The 20,152-nt window shown below is 37.7% G+C and overlaps 1 protein-coding gene across 1 annotated transcript in view; it reads right to left on the bottom strand.

Moving 5' to 3' along the window:
- LOC150091323 (proto-oncogene tyrosine-protein kinase ROS-like) overlaps positions 1-20,152 on the bottom strand; it is a 712,204-nt gene that overhangs the window by 427,007 nt on the left and 265,045 nt on the right. Inside the window, exon 15 of the mRNA XM_090389969.1 lies at positions 17,353-17,542. Within this exon, the coding sequence (XP_090246095.1) occupies positions 17,353-17,542 (190 nt within the window). The remainder of the gene's footprint in view (positions 1-17,352; positions 17,543-20,152) is intronic.

The raw sequence follows: 20,152 nt of genomic DNA, 5'->3' as shown, positions 1-20,152 counted from the left end.
TGAGCATTTTGCATCTATATTCACACATGAGGAATTCTGTAAGGAAGGGGAGGACAGACGTTTACTAAATTCTAAAGGGAGTTAATGATTTTATAGTAACGGAGAGTAAAGTGGAAGAGAAATTGTTGAAGTTAAACAAAAAAAAGGCAACTAGGGCAGATGGAATCTATCCAGTTATATTAAAGGAGGCAGCAAGAGAAGTAAGCAAACCCTTAGCCATAATTATGAGATCATCCTTACATTCAGGGGGGATCCCCATGGACTGGAGATGTACAAATATATCCCCAATTCACAAAGGGGGTTCATAGGGCAACACAAATAATTACAGACCTGTTATGGGGAAGTATTGTCTGACATTTTTTGATTGGATACTGCAATGTGGTCACAAAGGAACTGGATGCAAAAAATAATTTTGATATCATATACTTGGATTTCAGGAAAGCTTTTGATACTGTTGCACATGGAAGACTGCTGTACAAATTGGAGAGGTATGGTATTAAGGGTAAGTTGCTACAATGGATAAAGGGATGGTTGAGTGGGAGATGACAAAGAGTGGTAATCAATGGACACTGCTCTTCATGGACAAATGTTATTAGAGGAATTCCCCAGGGTTCGGCATTGGGGCCATTGTTGTTTTGTATATTTATCAATGATATTGATGAAGGTATATCAGGTTTAATGTCCAAGTTTGCAGATGATACAAAGGTTGGCAGGGTTGTTAATGACAGTAAACACAGTATGCTACTTCAACTGGATCTAGATAAGTTGGGCAAATGGGCAGGAAAGTAGCAACTGAAGTTTAACATTGATAAATGTACTGCATATAGGTAGCAATAACCGAAGAGAAATGTACCGACTGTGGGTACTACCACTCAGGGAAGTGAAAAGTGAAAAAGACCTGGGAGTAATTGTGTAGGCAAATATGAAGTTCGCTGAGCAGTGCAGAGGAGCTGCCAGGGCAGGTTATGGAGTCTTGTCAATGATATATAGGAACTTTGCTAGCAGGGACAGGGAGCTGATTACCCTGTTATAAAAGGCAATCAGGCCACACCGAGAGTACTGTGTACAGGTCTGGAGGCCTCGTTTTAGGAAGGATGTAGAGTTGCTAGAACGAGTATAAAGAAGGGCAATAAGATTGGTGAGGGGAACAAAGGGGTGCTCTTACCAAGAAAGGCTTAAGTTCTGCAAATTGCAGTGCCTGGAGAGTAGGCACCCGTGAGCTGATCTGATTGAGGTGTATAAGGCCTTGAATGGGTTAAGCAAGCTGAATGCTGATGGGATTCTTCCTCTTGCTCAGATAAAGAACCTGAAGTGGCACAGATTCAAATTGAGGAAAGACAGTTGTAGAATAGATGTGCAGAAATTTACCTTTAGCTAGTGGGTAGTTGATTAGTGGAACAGACTTCCATATTTTGTTGTGGAAGTTGATAGCCTAAATAAATTTAAGGCTAAGCTGGACAGGCATTTGGAACGAATGGAGGGGTGAAATGGGAGAGGTTTTTTTTTGGCTGATGCTGCATAAGCTTGCTTTCTTGCATCATATGCCTCTACTAATGCTAATGCTAGCAGATTTCTAAATGAAGAGGCACTATAGATAGCTTTATGTTAGCTACCTATTTACCACAATTAAAAATTTGAATTTCCTACCACCTACTCTCTACAATAACAATGGTGGCAAGATTTGAAAGAAACAACAGTTTTATGTATATTAAGTAGCAACCTACAAAATCTCTATCTCTATTTAAATTAAAAATAAATATAACGAGCATAACTACGTCTATGAAGCTACTTATAAAGTATGATATAATATAACAATCAAGTAAATAAAATGGCAAAAAACATATATATATTCTTGGAATTCGAATTGCACTGCATACACTGAGTGCCCTCTAGTGCTGTGTGATCACTACCTACTAATGGTTTGTTCCTGTACTGTCGGTTCGATGATGTCATGTGGTTAGTGGGTGACGATCAGGTCTAGAATATAACTGTTTCTTTCTCTAACATCCTGATACAAATAACTATCATCTAATTGATTTAAAAAAAAAAAAACTATTCCTGATGGCAAGTTTCTCTCCCATTTTCTTACCTATTCCCTTTGCATGTAGAGGCTCTTATCATAATCTTCATAATCTTCTGCTCTGTAAATTACTCCCACTCTCATTCAAATAGAAATTTGCTTTCAACTAACTCACATTACAGAGATTTTATACTAGCATGCACAGCTTCTGAATCTGTGAAAGCTTTTGTCACACTCAGACCAATTTTGATAAGAAGCATGATCTCCACAATCCTTTTTATCTTTCCTATCCTTTTTAAATATATTATATACGTACTACAGTGAAATTCATTATCCCCCCATTTTGGGGTGAGTAAAAAAAAAGTGCAGCCATTATCAACCCACTGCAGGGTGGAAGCCTCCTCAACAATTCATGCTGAGGGAAATGGACCATAATCTGCCACGCTGGTCCAGTGCGGGTTGGCAGATCGACCGTATTCAGCAGTCAGGGGCTTGAACCCCGGTCTACTCAAAGAGCGTGTGCTACTGCACTCCCGCTCCTGCCCGCTCGGCTACGGAGGTGAGAGCCAGTTCAAATTCACTCATTTTACTGACAACACTCCTGACACTACTGTATACACAATTAAGACTAAGTGTTCTTGTACATTTTACTACTCTGACATGCCTCCTTGAACTTATTTAAGCTTGTTTCCTATCATTAGCTTCATGTTCATCTGAAATATCACCCTCAGAACATCTTGACAATATCAGCTGTTGTGGCAATAAACAAGAATTCTTGAGATCTTCTCAAGCAATACTTTGACCCATATCATCAGCTAAACTTGTGTCTATATTACCCATGCCCACCATCCATCTATGAGTTTCTCATAGATGGGTGGTGGGCATGGGTAATAGAGAGCATCTCAATGATATTGGCAAAAACCCTTCCATCACCTTTGTTCAAATGTGTCCTGTCTCTACAAAATAGATTCCTTCTATCTGTAATTGTGGCCATGTTGATAAAAAATTTCTCCTAAGAAGCCTTGCAGAGTCCCTGAAGTATTCAGGCAATCCACAAGTTTTCAGCATAGTGCCTTCTATATGCTTGGACAGAATTGCAAATTACAGCAATCTAACTTGCAGCATTTTTCCAGCATGGCCTATATTTATCTAACAAATTGTAAGTTTGTTTGTGCTTAATATCACAGTCCCTAAACGAATAATAATGATCTCTTTACCACCTTAAAAACTCAGAATCTGTTGGTATAGTACACACACTTGTTCTAGTGCATTATACATTTTTTGTAATAACAGAAAATATTAACCATTTCCTTGTCAATGGAATCTGCAGTGAAAATAAGTCCTCACGAACCAGAGCAGTATGCATCATCTGGTAGGTCACTAAATATTTGAGTCCTTGATAAGTTAGCATTATCAGAGGCATATGATGTAAGAAAGCAAGCTTATACGGCATCAGCCAAAAAAAAAAATAAAAAGAAACTTCCCATTTCACCCATCCATTTACTTTCCTTGAATTTATTTAAGCTATCAACTTCCACAGTGGGGGTGCCTCCGTAGCCAGGTGGGCAGGAGCAGCAGTGCGTAGCACACGCTTCTTGATTAGACCGGGGTTCGAGCCCGTCACCACCAAATACGGAGGATGCGGAAAGGTCAGGGAATGACCACTGCATATCCCCGGAGCAATATGGCTTAGTTGCTAATGCTCCTAAAATCCAAATAACAAACTAACAAACTATCCACAGTGACAGATGGAAGTTTGTTCCAGCAATCAACTACCTGCTGGCTAAACTTCTGCACATCTATTCTACAACTGTCTTTTCTCAATTTTAATTTATGTCCTCTCAGGTTTTTAATCTGAGCAAGAGGAAGTATCCCATCAGCATTGAGCCTGCTCTGCTTTCCCAGAGTTCCCAGTTTTCTTTGTCTTTAAAGGCTTGTTTGTTTTGTTTTAGTTAGTTGTTGGCGCATCGGCTTCTATGGCCATAATGCACCTCCCAAGATTTTTGCAGTACTCTGGTCCAAGCCCGAGGCGGGATTCGAACCCACGACCTTTGGGTTGCCAGGTGGGCACTTTACCCAGTCTTTAAAGGCAACTACCTGTTTTTCTTTAGTGATTCAAATTCATCTAATGCACCAAGTTTTAATAGGAAATTGGTATACTCTTTGCATTAGGAACAGAGAAAAGAATCATCATTTGGGCTATGCTTATATTATCAACTGTATTAATCTCTGAATACATGCTACAGGCTATGCAATGTGATAAACTCATGACTCACATGGGAATCACCTATAACCGTTTCCATCTGAGTTATGATATCCTCAAAGTAGTCAATTTAGATCACGTAACAATCCTTATTCAGATAAGACTTAAACTAACAAAACATCATAGAATTAACTTTGAAAAATATTATAATAAATTAAAAATTATTACAATAATTAAGCAGATACCAAAAATTTTTGAGCTACTGAACTTATAATAAATTTAAATGAATTATATATATATATGTATATATAAAAGTTAAATCATGCATTATGAAAACCTTAATAAAGATGCCATTTTGGACTACAGGTTATAATCCTTAACCCTGCCTTTCCATCTCAGGATATTATATGTTATTCTTTATATTTCCTGCTTTTTATGCTTACATATTGGTTTTTTTTTTTTTTTAGGAGCAATAACAACTAAGGCCATATTGCTCCGGGATATGCGGTGGTCATTCCCTGACCTTTCCACATCCTCTGTATTTGGTGGTGACAGGCTCGAACCCCGGTCTAATCAAGAAGCATGTGCTACACACTGTTGCTCCTTCCCACCTGGCTACGGAGGCGCCCTGCTTACATATGTAATTACTGATATCCTGGATTTAAATATTTTTATATGTAAGCAATATTCCCCTAATTGGTAAAATTTTGATTTATATACTAGGATTATGCATCGATATTTTGCTAAATTCTACATTCATTTTTTTTTACTTTCTGTTTTACTTAGCTTGTCACTGCTATGTTTAATATTTTTTATTTATCTATGAACTGTTTTATGTTTATTTTCTGTATATCTTATGACTTTATATCTGTAAAGTCCTATTTTTCCAACCACATTTCTACTTTATACATTATAGATATACTTTCTCTTTTCCTATTCTACTCTTATGTATCTCTATGCTCTCATTTTTGACTTCTATAGTCATATTTGACTATAGAGTGACCTCTATAGTCATATTTTATCAAATATGACTATAGAGGTTACTATTTCCATTTCTTCACAGCTTTCTATTAAGTCCGCTATGCTGCTACAAATTGCTATATCCTGTAGCTAAGTCAGTAATGTGGTAATGCTTTAGATACACTCATCTACTCTACTAAATATGTGGGCTTTATTTTCCTGTCGTCTTCCTTCCGATACGCATTTTCTTGAAAACTCCAGGTATCATTACTTTTCTCATTATACTTTCGGTTTCTGTTTCAGCTCATCTTTAGGCATGTTTTGACTTACATGATTTTTTCGCTTGTTTTTTCGCTGCAGTACAAGCAATTGGTATTAGTCTCTTTTTTATACTAACACTTACAAAGCCAAGGCCCTTACTAAGGTTGGGCTTGACAACCCCAGCTAACCTAGTATGTTTAATAACCTTTTCTATACTTTTTACCTTTCTACTTTCTACCTTTTTTCCCCGTTCATAAAACTATTAGTACAATACGAGGGTGATATGAACATTCCAACTATCCTCCTTCTATTACTATTTTTGTCTTTATTTAACTACTTCTTCCATCCTTTCCCTATCTTCAATTTTAATACCTCACCATATACCATATGCTTGTTCTAAATAAATTTAATTCTTCTAATTTCTACTAAATTCCAACACTAATATATTTTTCCAAATTTACTTAAAAATCTACATATAATTCAAAAACCTTTTTCTCTCTCTGAAAACCCTTAATTATATTTTATTTTAGCTTTATCAATATTTTCACCTTAAAAAAATTTTTATATCATTCACACTGCATTGGGACTACTTTGTCCATACTGTAAGAGAATGTGCTAATTTTATTATTTTTGCTTTTTGGCTTTTTTTCACCTCTCAATCAGGTGTAGTCCCCTAATGAAACACCTGACCATGTATCAATATTTACTTCAGCTGACATCAGATTTTGCATTTTTGCTATCCCTGTTTTCAACTTATAACTAAATTTGCCCACCCACATCTGATGATAGCTTTACTACCTTTTATTTTTTATTATTATTTTATTTATTTATTTATTTTATTTTTATTATTTGTTTATTCAGTTGTTATTAATCATTTCACTTTACAGTTCCCTCACCTCTAATTGGCTTTGCAATTCAGCCCATAATTGTCTTAATTTATCATAACTTTTAGGAAATTAACATTCTTTTGCCTTTAAAAAACCTACAGTACTTCTTTTTTCTATTATTCTTACCCTTCTAGTCCTTGGCACTTTGCGTACTTTTCACCTCCATCTGTACAAACTTTATCAGACTTATCTATTCTTACATACTCATATACTTTTGCATCCTTTATTGCTACTTTGCATGTTTTGGTGCATCTGTCATACTTTGCTTATTTATTTTTTTTATTTTTATCCATCAACTGAAACTTTAATTTTATATTACATTTAATATATATATATATATATATTTTTATATATAAAATAAATTTGAACTTATAATAAACCTAAGGAATGTATCAGAATTAACTTTACAAAGGGTAATTATAAAATATTAGAGAAATTAACTTCAACAATTATCAAATTTATATTATCAAGATTAAATTTACTCACAAAAAATTACACAAAAGAAAAAATTAGTCTAATGAATTTTTTATAGAAACTGCTAATCCTTTAGACTTTAATCCATCCATCTCTCTGTGACTGCACTCCAATAGATTGTTAATTTGCACAAAATATATATAAAGAAAGAATGTTTTCCAGAGAAAATAATTATAAGGGATAAATAAGGAAGGAAAAAGATTCAGAAATTCTAAAATTAGAAATAAACTGTAACTGAATGGTTAGGCATGTGTTTGGACTTGTTTGTAAGAAAGATTATTCTGAATTAGCATCCCTGATGTTAATTCAGAACAATAGTGCCTGAAAATATCTGCAGAAAAGAGAAGTATAACGTTGACTATTTAAAAAATGCATACACATGTGCAGAGAGGGTTGACCTTGGCCGGCCGTTACGACCGGACACGTTATTTTGCGCTCCTGAATTTGTGTGGAAATGAAGTGTTTAAAATGTTAAATCAGTCTAAAAAAGTGTTCCACCTGAAAGAGCTTATCTGGAGGATTCCGAGGTGAGATTAGTTTTAATATCTATTGGGAATTTAGTAAATTACCAGCGTTTCTATCTGTGTCCTTTGTTGTCAGACTACAATGGTCACCATGTGGCTGGCAGAAGGGCCATAGAGAGGCACTGATGTAAAGCAGAAGCCACGTTGGTAGTTTACACTTGACTGGGGAGTTGCCCAAACTGTGTTTAAAACTGAGCTGAAAGACCGCTCCACCAAACTGTACCGTAAACCGCCGAATTTTGTAAAATCGTGTGCTTCGAACATGTACTTAGTGTAGAGAACTAATTCTTACTGCGCCGTGCTACACTGGGACGACCTGCGACGACACACATTCTGCTTCACCCATTGTTCATGAACTGGAGGGTGTGACTACAGTGATCTGCATTATTGAGTGGGGAGGGTGACCCCCATGTGTGTAAATGCTTAAGCCTCTATTAGCAAGAGCTCCTGGTTGCCATCTACAGCCTTCGGCAGTAGCTTCGTCATCGCCACAAAAAGCAGCGACCACCTGCTTTTCACAGCATTCACTTTCCCACTATACTTGGGTGAAACCCCCCCCCAATCATTGGTGGGGAATCAAAAGTTTAGATTGACCACTGCTAGGCCCAAAATTGTGCCACGGACTTACGATTGGCAACATTTATAAACATTCCTAGTCGGTTCTTGAGTGTGTGGATCCTACCTCGATAATCCGGATTAGTCTCGATAAACCGTACCTGAGACAAAATGATTAGCCATAGTCAGAAATTGACTGAACTTCAACCAGAAGATGAACACCAACGAAGAAGGCAACAACCTATCCTAGAGCAAAATGATGATTTGCAAATTATAGAGAAGAATGATCACGATGATGGAGCACAGCCACAACAAACTTCAAAAAAGAAATACAAGAAATATGTCGCCCCGAGTACGGGAATGGAGACAAGATCGCAAAGCGAATTGAAAGACCAGCAAAACAATGAGGACCCCCAACCAGAGAACAGCGAAGAATTAAGTAAGCAGCCCCAGCCTACCATAGACCCCAGATTGCCGGATGGAACGGTACTGGACCAGGTTTTACCCCTCCGGGTGGAGCTTGAAAACAAACTGAAAGACTCCGCAAGTAGAATCTCAGCTGCCCTTAGGGCTGATATTGTAGGAATATGGACCAAGCTGGAGACGGTCTTCCACAAGGTTTGCAGTGAGGCAGAAAGAAATGCAGCCAAACTGGAGGCCTACCAGGAATGTAGGGTCACACAACAAATGCAACAGCGCATCCCTACCTATGCAAGTGTACTGAGTAATCCACCAACTGTGACACAGATGCCAAGAAATGAACAGCCAAAGAAAAAGACACTCCTCCCAACGCCAAACCTGGTAATACTAAGGCCCAAAAATGCCGAGGAAATAAGAACAAGTGAAGAAATTAAGGCAAAACTAATAAGCACCATGAAGGAAGACCTCAAACAAACCCAAATCAGAGGAATACGCAAGATGAGGAGCATAGGACTGGTAATAGAAACCGAGACAAAGAAAGAGATGCTAGGAATAATACAAAACCCGAAAATAGCCACTTTGGGTCTAACAGCTGAACCACCCAAAAGAAAGGGGCCAGCCATAATAATATACAACGTAGATAAAGACATCACACCAAACCAATTAGCGTACGAACTCTACCATAGAAACCTACAGGGTAAAATCCCTAACAAAAATCCACAAGAGATAGCAATGCTCAAATACTCCATTAAAGCGAGGGATGGAATAAACAAAACCTGGGTAGTAGAACTAACCCCGGAAGCCTGGCAAACCCTGAAGAACCAAACAAGGGTGTTTATAGAATGGGGCTGCTACCGATATCACGAACGTGTGGTCGTTCCGAAGTGCTACCGCTGCTGCAAGTTTGGTCACACCACGCATACGTGTGCACAAACCACCCCAACATGCGGCCACTGCTCAGAAAAAGGCCATGAATATAATGCCTGTCCCCACAAAGATGTGGGACCTACCTGCGTAAACTGTAAAAACTTAAAGCTAGAGTACAAGCATTCACTGAGAGACCCTATGTGTCCCACGTACCAACGAGCCAAGAGTTTATACCAAAGTAGGATTAACTATGGGGACGAAAATTAAAGCTTACAACACAAATATACTAAAAATAATTCAAATAAATGCGCAGAGGGCTAGAGCAGTAGCCGACCAGATCCGAGTTAAAGCTGAAGAGGAAAACGTCGATGTCATCATATTACAGGAGCCATACTCGCATGGGAAACGGGTTGTAGGCTACCCGCTCACCTACAAAGTGATACACACAGTTGAAGACACCCCATGGGCTGCTGTCCTGGTAAGGAACAGCAATATCACAGTGACTAAAATCACGCAGTTCTGCACGGAGTGGGCTGCCTGTGCCCAGCTAAATACAGCTTTAGGGAACCTGTACGTTGTGGCACTCTATTGTAGACCAGGACAACAGATAGATTTCGCAATCGAATATCTTCAATGCCTGCAGGACATCCTACCAAACCAAAAAATCATCATAGGAGCTGACGTGAACTGTCGATCCCCGACATGGCACAGTACTACCCCTGGCAGGCGTGGAACCCAAAATGGTCAACTCCTTGAGGATTACTTGGCAGGATCACAGCTGACAGTGCTAAATCAACCTCACCACTTGCCAACCTTTTGCAACACCCTCTGGGAGGCTACGATCGATGTATCCCTAGCTACTAGGAACTTGGCGGGATTTGTGACTGACTGGAAGGTGGAGGAAGCATGGACTACTTCAGACCACCGTGCAATCACCTTTAAAATAGTCAGACAACTGACAACAGTAACACGAACAAACCAACAGAAAAACAGATATGCAGTTGCCAAAGCAGACTGGATGTCATTCAAAAACCTGCTCATCACAGCCATAGAAAGCAACCCAGCCAGTATAAACCCACAAAATGACCCGGATGACCTTCTGAGGGGGACTACAGACCTAATACAAACCATTAGCAATCGAACAATCAAAAGAAAAAACCCAAAACCTGGTGCTGTTCTTTGGTGGACCCCAGAAATAGCCGTGCTTCGACGCCAGATGCAAAAAGCTAGGAAAGATTTCCAGAGAGCCCGTAGGACTTGGCCTGCACATGAAGTGGAGGCTTTAAGACAGCGCTATTGAGAAGTCAGAAATCACTATACGGACGCGATACAGAAAAGCAAGAAGCGTTCCTGGGAGCGTCTAGTATCCACGACAGGAAGAACTGACCCCTGGGGTGTAGTTTACAAGGTGACTACAAACAAACTGCCCAGGGGGGAGGTGATCAGCACCACCAGGACCTCGCAAGGAGACTATACAACCACTTGGGAGCAATCAATGGGTAATATACTCGACACAATTTTCAAGGAACCCGCGACCCTAACTCTGCAAGAACAACATAAGATCTGCGAAGAAAATGAAAAATATATCACCCCTGCACTCGAGCCCCCCTTCACCCATGAGGAACTCGGCGCGGCTGCTACCAGGATCAAAAACCGCAAATGCCCGGGACTTGATATGATCAAACCGGAGATACTGAAAAAAATAGTAGAAATTGCTCCGCAAATCCTACTCGCCCTCTACAACAGATGTTTGGAAACAGGGAAATTCCCTGCAGCATGGAAAACTGCAAACACCAAGCTAATTCTGAAAAATCCTACTAAGAACCCAGAATGTCCATCATTATACAGACCCATCGCTCTGCTCTCAGTAGTCAGTAAATTATACGAGAGGCTACTCCACATGCGGATACAGAACCACTACGAAAGGGCAGGCCTGGCAGCTAAAAATCAGTTTGGCTTTAAGCCAGGATCCTCTACGGTGGATGCCCTTGGAGATCTGCTTAGGAAAGCACAAGAGTGCAGGAAAAAATATCTATTGGTCATTTCAGTCGATTTTGCCGGGGCGTTCGACTCACTTTGGTGGCCGAGCATCCTGAACAGACTGAGAGAAGCTGCAGTACCAATCAACTTATACAAAGCAATGGAAGACTACCTTTCAGGCAGAAGAGTGGAAATAAATACAAATTATCAAAAAATCACAAGAAACATACATAGGGGATGTCCACAGGGGTCTGTCTTGGGTCCTCTCATTTGGAACATGGTCTTGGACGATTTCCTGTGCCAGGACTTGGGGCTGGCTGAGGCCCAGGCCTTTGCGGACGATCTCATTGTTACTATTGAGGCAGATTCCAGAGTCCAACTGGAAAACATCGGCAATCAGGCAATGCAGAAATTACAATACTGGGCCACAAAAAACCAGCTAAAAATTGCACCGACGAAAACAATATCCATCTTGCTGAAAGGAACTCTTCAGGTACAGCGTCCGCCCCAAATAAAAATAAATGGCCTGACCATCAAACTCACCAAGCAAATGAAGTACTTAGGAGTTATCTTAGATAATAACCTATCCTTCATACTTCACCTGAAACACATAAGAACGAAAATAAGAAGATACTCAGCCCTAGTGGCTAGGATTACGAGGAAGGATTGGGGACTGAAAAAACGAACCCTAATGCTATATTATAAGTCAACCTTCATCCCAGCAATAATCTACGCAGCTGCAGTATGGTACACCAAAACATCACTGGTAACCAACAAGAAAATCCTGGATATGACACATAGGACCATCCTATTGACAACCACACGAGCTTGCCGCACGGTAAGCACACCTGCACTGCAGGTGCTTGCTGGCGTGCTACCCCTGGATTTAGAAGCTGTGAAAGCAGGACTGCTCTACTTGCACTCAAAGGGAGTGGCCGCAAATCATCAGGACTTCACAATCAACCCAGCAAGCAGTCAAAAAACCGAAAGAGCCCGACTACAGACCTACCTCCTTCAGGAGTGGCAGCAAAGATGGACAGAGACGACAAAGGGCGAGATCACTCGTAAATTCTTTCCAGAACTGAACAAAATATACCCAAGGCAACCGGGTTGGTTCTTCCCGGGCTTGCACCTGACCTCTTTACTCACAGGACATGGACCCTTCAACCAGAAACTGTTCAGCTTCTGCCTCGTCGATGACCCAAATTGCACGTGCGGGGAGGTCGAAAGCTGGGACCACCTGCTTTACGACTGCCCACAATACGAAGACCTCAGATGCACCCTCATCACGAAAATCCATTACCTCCCCAAAGGACTTGAACATCACTTCATTGACACGGAAGAGGAGTACCGAGCGCTCTCCCAGTATGCACAGGACCTCTTCACAAGGAGAAGGGTGTTAATTGCTATACATCGAGACTGATAGTACAGTAACATAAATCGCATAAGACAGAGACAATTCCTGGAAAAGAAAACTGTGGAAGAAAAGAAAATGAATGGAAAAGAAAGGAATAAAGAAAATAAGGAAAAAAGAAGAAGAAAAGAGAATCAACGGAGGGAAAAAAAAAGGGGGGGGACAGGGATTGCCTCATGAGTGTCCCAATCTGAATCAAGTGGACAAGAATAGAGACAACAAACTGCAGCCTAGTTCCCAAAGCCTCATGGCAGCCTGAAGAGGGCACCCTAGCCCCTTCACCTTTAAACCCTACTCCCCCGGGGAGACGATTCTCTCGTCGCCCCCCCCTCATTTCCACTCTGGTGGGGCATGGGCATGCCACACTGAAACTTGGGGCTGTCTTCCCTATTGGCTCCATATTTCTGTCTTTCTCCCCCCAGTCTTCAGCCTTCCCCCCCTCTATCTTCACGCTAGCGAAGTCCCACACACCTAAATTTAAATACATCCAAAATATCTTCACCCACGTTCTGGCCCAACTCAAGCGACGTCAACCCCACGATTGACGTTTGTATGTGTATGCACGTTGTGTGTACATATGTGCATGTGTGTATATATGTACTTGTATGCACACATATATGCACCCAACTCAAGTGACGTCAACCCCACGATTAACGTTGGCACATGTATGCACGTTGTGTGTGCATATATGTGCTTGTATACATGCATATATGCATGCAATATAAATACAATATATATATTTTTTTATTATCATTTTATTTATTTATTATTATTTTATTTCTTTATTTATTTATTTATTTATTTTATTTTATTTATTTTTTTATTTATTTATTTATTATTTTTTTTTTTTTAGGTCCTAGCCACTGAAATCTCAGGAAATTAGGTGGCAGGACCTGCCAGAGTAACTTAAGTCTACTGGGTTCCTGGTCTGCCTCCACGGGGCTAAGGTGGGGCAACGTTGGGCCTCAGCAGGGGTCCAGCGGCTAAACGACCAGATGAACAACGGTACACGGCACTACACATATACAATATCCATACACTTTTAAATCTCTGGCATTTCCAGTGAACTGGTACACCCACAATGAAAACTACGCGGAGATGGGGGAAACCCCTGGTGCCGTCTGACACTAAATACACCTTACACCTTACACATGTGCAGATGAGAATTTCTATTTCAAGCATACTAGTGTTTCTTAACCATGGTCTATGAAGAAATTTGAAGTGAGTCCTGAGTTTAAGGTGATTTTAAAATATTTTAAAAATATATCTGAATTATTAAAATAGAAAATAAAGCCTTCACTGGCTTATTTTCTTGTGGCAGGTTTTATTAACCCATAGTCTTTTGTAGGTCAATAAAATAATGACCATCTTATTTACCCATAGTTTCTTGTAGGTCAATAAAATAATGACCATTTTATTAACCCATAGTCTTGTAAGTCAATAAAATAATGACCATTTTATTAACCCACAAGTAAGCAGAGGGGAATCTGTTAATAAAAAATGTGTTTTTTTTTTTTTAATTAAAATTTTAACAATCAATTAGTCAGAAAACAAAACAGCCAAAATGCATGTCAAAGTGTAAAAATATCGTTAGGCCAAACAATAAGAAACTAATTACTATTGTATGGCTTTGTTTTATAATATTTTAATTATTTTATGACAAGGAAAATTGTTGAATACCATTTGTTATTACTTCTAAGTTATTTCATGTCTTCAAAGGAAAGCTTCCATCTCTATGTTAATCATATGCAAATATGCAGAGACTGGGATTTCTCTCAACAGTTTTTCAGCTGCCATTATGTCCAAAATGATTTACTGTGGACACATTACCTGTGTGGATATAAAATGCTACTTTCAAATGTAATTTATGTTTACCTAAACAAGTTTTTGATATAAAAACTATTAAAGGTCCTCTCTTCAATTTCTATTTGACCAGAATAAAAATAATTCAAACAGAAACCTCTACTGATAGCAGTTCCATAAGCATCTAAATTTAGCATATAAAAATCAAATATTTAGGTTGCGAAAATTAAAAAAAAATAAATAAAAATTGCAATGCATATGATAATTTATTATTAGAGTATTTATATAATTACAATATAAATACTCTAATAAATAAAAATCACAGAAATATTCAAAAATACTTGCACTATATGCTTCCAGTTTTGATGGTCTATCAGATTCCAGTATGGTTCTTAATGTTAAATTATCACAAATACAGAAGGTTGTTTTTAGCAAAAAAATATTATAAATCTTTCTTAAATGTGTATCTGACTTAATAGGAAAAAAAAAAAAAAAAAAAAAAAAATGAGCTGAATGGATTTTTGAGCTGTACAATAAGTTCCTGAATTTAATATATAAAAATAACTAATTATGTTAGTTAGGACCAGTGAGAACCAAAAATGATAACACTACATAATATTTAATTTTAGTAGCTTCATAAACCATTTACACCCGCTGACATTATGAAATTATGTGCAATCGCTAAAGGTTAAAAAGGATGAGAGATTTGACCCATGCAATACTGACAGTGCTTTTCAGTCATGTAGTTTCTCAAAGCAACATCACTTTTATTATAGAACAACCTGTTAATGATAGCATTGCTCATGCACAATGAAGTGAGACTGTTACGAGTTTTTGAACACAGGTGTCTTTAATGATGGATATAAAAATGCAATCCTGTTGAATTATTATCACTCACCAGATGCAAATCAAACAGATTATTTGTGGTGGCAAACCTGAACACAGGCTGTTGATTATTTACATGGCAGAAGTAGGCTATCACAATGACTAGCAGAAGAGAGTTCAAGATACCAAAATACAGTATAGTTAGTGCTACTCTTGATATTTTGAGGAAGTCTAACAATCGTTATTGTCAAATTTACTCAAGCATCAACGGGTTACTTCACTATGCTAAAGTGTGTGTTCAGGGATGTGGCTTTGGTGGGGATGGGAGGACACACTGAGCACCTAAAATAATTTAAAAGTTAAGCAAAAAAGAAGTACCTAGTATTCTGGTAATTCTTCTTCCATATATCCCTTGACTTTATTGATTTTGCATAACAACCACATGCAAAACTTGAAGCAGCCAAAAGGGGTAAGAATATTCATATGAACATTTTTTTATTGTTTTTAACTGAGAAATAGTCCTTAATTTTACTGTATGATTATAAGACACACACCAAAACACTTAGTATCAGTATGCATTAAAAGTTTGTAATATTCCTAAATTGTAGTAAAACCATTGCTCTCACTCTCTTTCACACACACACACACACACACACACACACACACACACACACACACACACACACACACACACACACACACACACACACACACACAGCACTAAAAATTAGTCACCTGTGTAATTTTTTCAATTAATAATGTGTAACCCCTCCTTTAGCATGGATTATCTCATGAATTTCATTAACAGGGATTCAGCTACATCCTTTTAATAGTTATATTAGGCAGAATTAGATTGTATTTCATACATGCTGTGTTCTGTTTTCACTTTTCATTTAAGATAGCCCCATACACTCTCTATAGAATTTAAATATGGCAACTTGGCTGGCTGATTTAAATGCTCTGCCACACTGTTTCGTTCACAGTGCCACCACTGTTTTAAACTGGCATGAGGAATGCATGTATTCCTCATTCCAGTTTAAAACATTAAAGGTGCTGTGAATCAGACAATTGTCATCTTGGAATACAGGGGTATCAAAAGCAAGAGTGTCCTTCAAATGTTCAGCAAAATGTGCAACCTAATCTTCCAGAATATTTGTATAACCAGCCTGACTCATCCTGGTTGGTATTTTAAGTAGGAAACCCAGTTCGGAATTTAGTATGTTTTACTGAAAAACATACTAAAGAAACATACTAAAACATGGTGCCTAGCATCATTAGAATATAGGCAAATTTGGATTTGTCAGACCATATCACAGCTTTTCAATCATCAACAGTCTAGTTTTTATGCCTCTTAACCCATAACAGCTGAGCTATTTTTATGCACAGCTGTTGGCATTGTCATTTTTTTCTGGGGTCTTACTCTAGATATCCATGTTCTCTGTGAAGTGTTCTCTCAGAAGTCAGTTAATGAGGTCCTTGGTTTACTGTCTGAAGCACTTCTTGTCTTGTTTGAAATTGATTTTTGTTTACTGGACATAACAGCTGTCAACAATCATTCAATGCAGACTTCTGACCACCTGTTGCTGATTTCTGGTTGATTGATATTTTCTTATTGATTTCCTTATAAACTCCTATTATGGTTCTTTCTGAAACACAGCAAATTGAGCTATTTCTTTAACTGGATGTCCTTTAGACCTGTCAAATGCTATCAATCCTTTTTTCCACTCACTAACACCTTTTCTGCACCCCATTTTTTGTGGCGGAAACCCTTGTTCTTCAGTCACACATGGTATATCTGTAGATAGAGAAAAATGAGTTAACCCTATATTTAAATTTCAGTACAGTAAGAAAAAAAAAGAGCAGAAGATATACATGTTCAATCTGTTATAAGTCCTAAATATCACTTATAACTGATGTTTTGTCTGGTGCTTGTGCCCACATATACGCAAATGTGTGTATGGTGTTGGAAATAAAATTAACTTTCTACAGTGGAAGTCAGTAAATTATCCCTACTTTAAGATATTTTTACTATAGAGAATCTTTATATCATATAAAATTTTTTTTAAGGATTTTTTTAAGGATTAGAAATAAATAAAATTTATTTTTAATTTTCTGCTCTTTTTTAAGGATTGAAAATAAATAAAAATAAAACTGCTCACCATGTTTTCCAGAAAACAAGCCTGTCTGAAAGTACATCCTTTGATCTGTTCCATCCAAATATGCACATTCAACACTGTGTTGGGTGGCCCAGTAAAGACGGCCATTCGGAGAATCAATTGATAACTGTTTAGCCATAGTAAGAACTGGGAGGTGTTCTGGTTGACTACCATCTATACTTGCTCGGAATATCTGTAACAAGTTTCTCGATGTTTACAAGCATTTTAAACAACATACATAGCATCAGTTGGAATGAGTGGGAGTAAATATGGGAATTAGAAATTAAGTCACAAAGTAAGAAAAAAAAACGAAGCAAGAAAGAAAGAAACTGGCCTGAGCAAAGCATTTTTCAACATAATCGCCACCAAATATATTTATACACTTGTCCCACTGCTTTATCAAATTCAGAAAACCTCACTATTTGATAAAGATGTCAGACAATTCATTTCAACTTATGCACTGCCAGAAAAATATCTGCCCCCAATCCATTAAAATGGGTTAAACAAATGGAAATCACTGGGAGGAGGAGGTGAGATCAGGGCTATGGGAAACCAGCTCAAATCATTAATGGTTTCTAGGGTTGCAATGTATGATATATGGTTGTGTGTTACCATGCAAGAGTAGCAATCCATTCTCAATAGCACAGGCCAGTTCCTGAAAATTGAGTCCCCAAGTTCTGTCAGAGAGTGCAATACCGTACAACACTCAAGGTATCTCTCCAAATTTTTAAAATCCACAATAATGCCATGACAGTCTCAAAAAAAAGTCACCATTACTTTCCCTGTTGATAATACAGCCATCAACAGGAGAGGTAATGGTGATATACAGTTTTTCCTAAACAGTTCTCACCACATGCTGTAGGCATTTCTTTGTAAATATCCTTTGGCTAAACATCCTTTTAGACAACAAAAAATACACTGTTTGTCAACTGTACACTCTTTCAACGCAGCTGCCATCTTTCATTACACAACAATAACTAACCATTAACTGATTCAAACCCAAAAACTGCTTTATACTACAGCAGAATTTTCTGGCACCTATGGCTAAAAACAAAATATTTTTCATTTAGTATTTATGAAGCTGCTATGTTTTACTTACTGACTCTCATTCATAAAATTGCTCAAAATGCTAGCAATAATGTTAAATGGTACTCATAACTAACAAGTTCACTTTTGATATTATCTCAAACTTAAATATTTCCTTATTACACAGTCAGTATAACAAAAAAAAAAAAAAAAAAAAAAACATTCAAAAACTTTCAGCTTGTTCTTAAACAGCATTTTAGTGAAATATGCAATTGGACAATTCACAATTTAACAACTATAAAGATTTTCTTAAATGCAAAACGGAAATTAATACTGAGTAAATTAGTTGCTCAATGCATTAATTTTCCACTTATTACAGAATTATATATCTATAATTATCACTTAAACAGATGTGCATTTATTCAAGCTTGTTAAAGAGAGGATCTAAAAATAAGTAACAGTCTCATCTCAGAGCTTCTCAGATAATGAAATTACTTCATTGATAGTATATATAAACCAGAAGTTCAAAGCAAAAGTTTTGAAGCCTAGAAAGCAGAACTCTTGGCATTCAACTGCTATCTGACAACCTTAGATGTTTTACAAAAGTATAGACATTCAGCAGTAAAGAGGAAATAAGTCTCAAAACCAGCTGACAACAGCAAAAAAAAAAAAAAGACCTCGAAACCAGATATTTTTAAGTGAAAGCTTGGGTTTTCTTTTAGAGAGATACAGAGATTGTATTTAATATCACCAAATTCCCAGTTGATTTGGTGTTACTGGGAGTAACACGAAATCAAATGATTTGAATTTAAAGGAACTTTCATTGCTCAAGAAAACTTTGAAGTAGTTTCCCAAAGTAGAATATTTGCTAATAAAACTCATACCATGATATGAAACATGCAGTTTGTGAACAACAGCAATGGCCAAGAGAATACAGATATCATTTAGCAAAACTAAAGTGAATGATGAATTGTAATTTCTGTATATTATATGTTCTGCTGAGCAAGCAAGTGTGGTTATGCAAGTTCCATCCCTTTAATTTAAACTAAAGAGTTCAGCTTGACATTTAGAAAGAGTTGTCTTAAACAATACATTTAGTTCCACTTGGATAAGGATGCCCCTCATGGATGACCATCTTCACAAAATATATATGAGGTGTGGCTATTGTAAATATAATGAAATATTTCATACTTTACAAGTTATCCCCTTCAAAATAATTGCCTTGGGCTTGCACACACTGTTCCATATGTTTCTTCCAAGCACAGAAACATTTCTGGAAGTCATCTTCTTGTAAACCCTTTTAAAACTTTGGTCATTTTTTATCTGAATGTCTTCAGTGGACCAAAAGTGAGTTCCCTTAAGTACGTACCTTTTCAGTTTACAGAAGGGAAACAGATCACAGGGGCTAGGTTTAGTGAATAGGGTGTATGTTCACACACAGGGATTTGTTTTTTGGTCAGAAACTGAAGAGGAGAGTACACTATGTTCTGTAGCATTGTCTTGATGGTGCATCCTACCATCCTTCCACAATTCAGGTCTCATCCTTTGAATTTTTTCATTCAGCCTTGTCAGAACTTCAATATAGTATGTTTCATTGACAGTCTAATTTGGAGGGATGCATTCAGCCATGATAATTCCTTTAATTTTGGAGAAAACATGAAGCAAGCATGGTTTTCATTTTTGATTTTGACTTCTTTGTTTTTTTTTTGGCATGGGGAATTGTTTTATCTTTCATTGCATTGATTGTCTTTTAGTTTCTGGGTTGTACTGGAACAGC

Source organism: Mastigoproctus giganteus, chromosome 1 (genome assembly GCF_048544385.1).
Source record: "Mastigoproctus giganteus isolate SK-2022 chromosome 1, ASM4854438v1, whole genome shotgun sequence".
NCBI classification, from domain to species: Eukaryota; Metazoa; Arthropoda; class Arachnida; order Uropygi; family Thelyphonidae; genus Mastigoproctus; species Mastigoproctus giganteus.
Note: the sequence above shows the minus strand (reverse complement) of the source record. Positions and strands in the feature narration are given on the sequence as shown.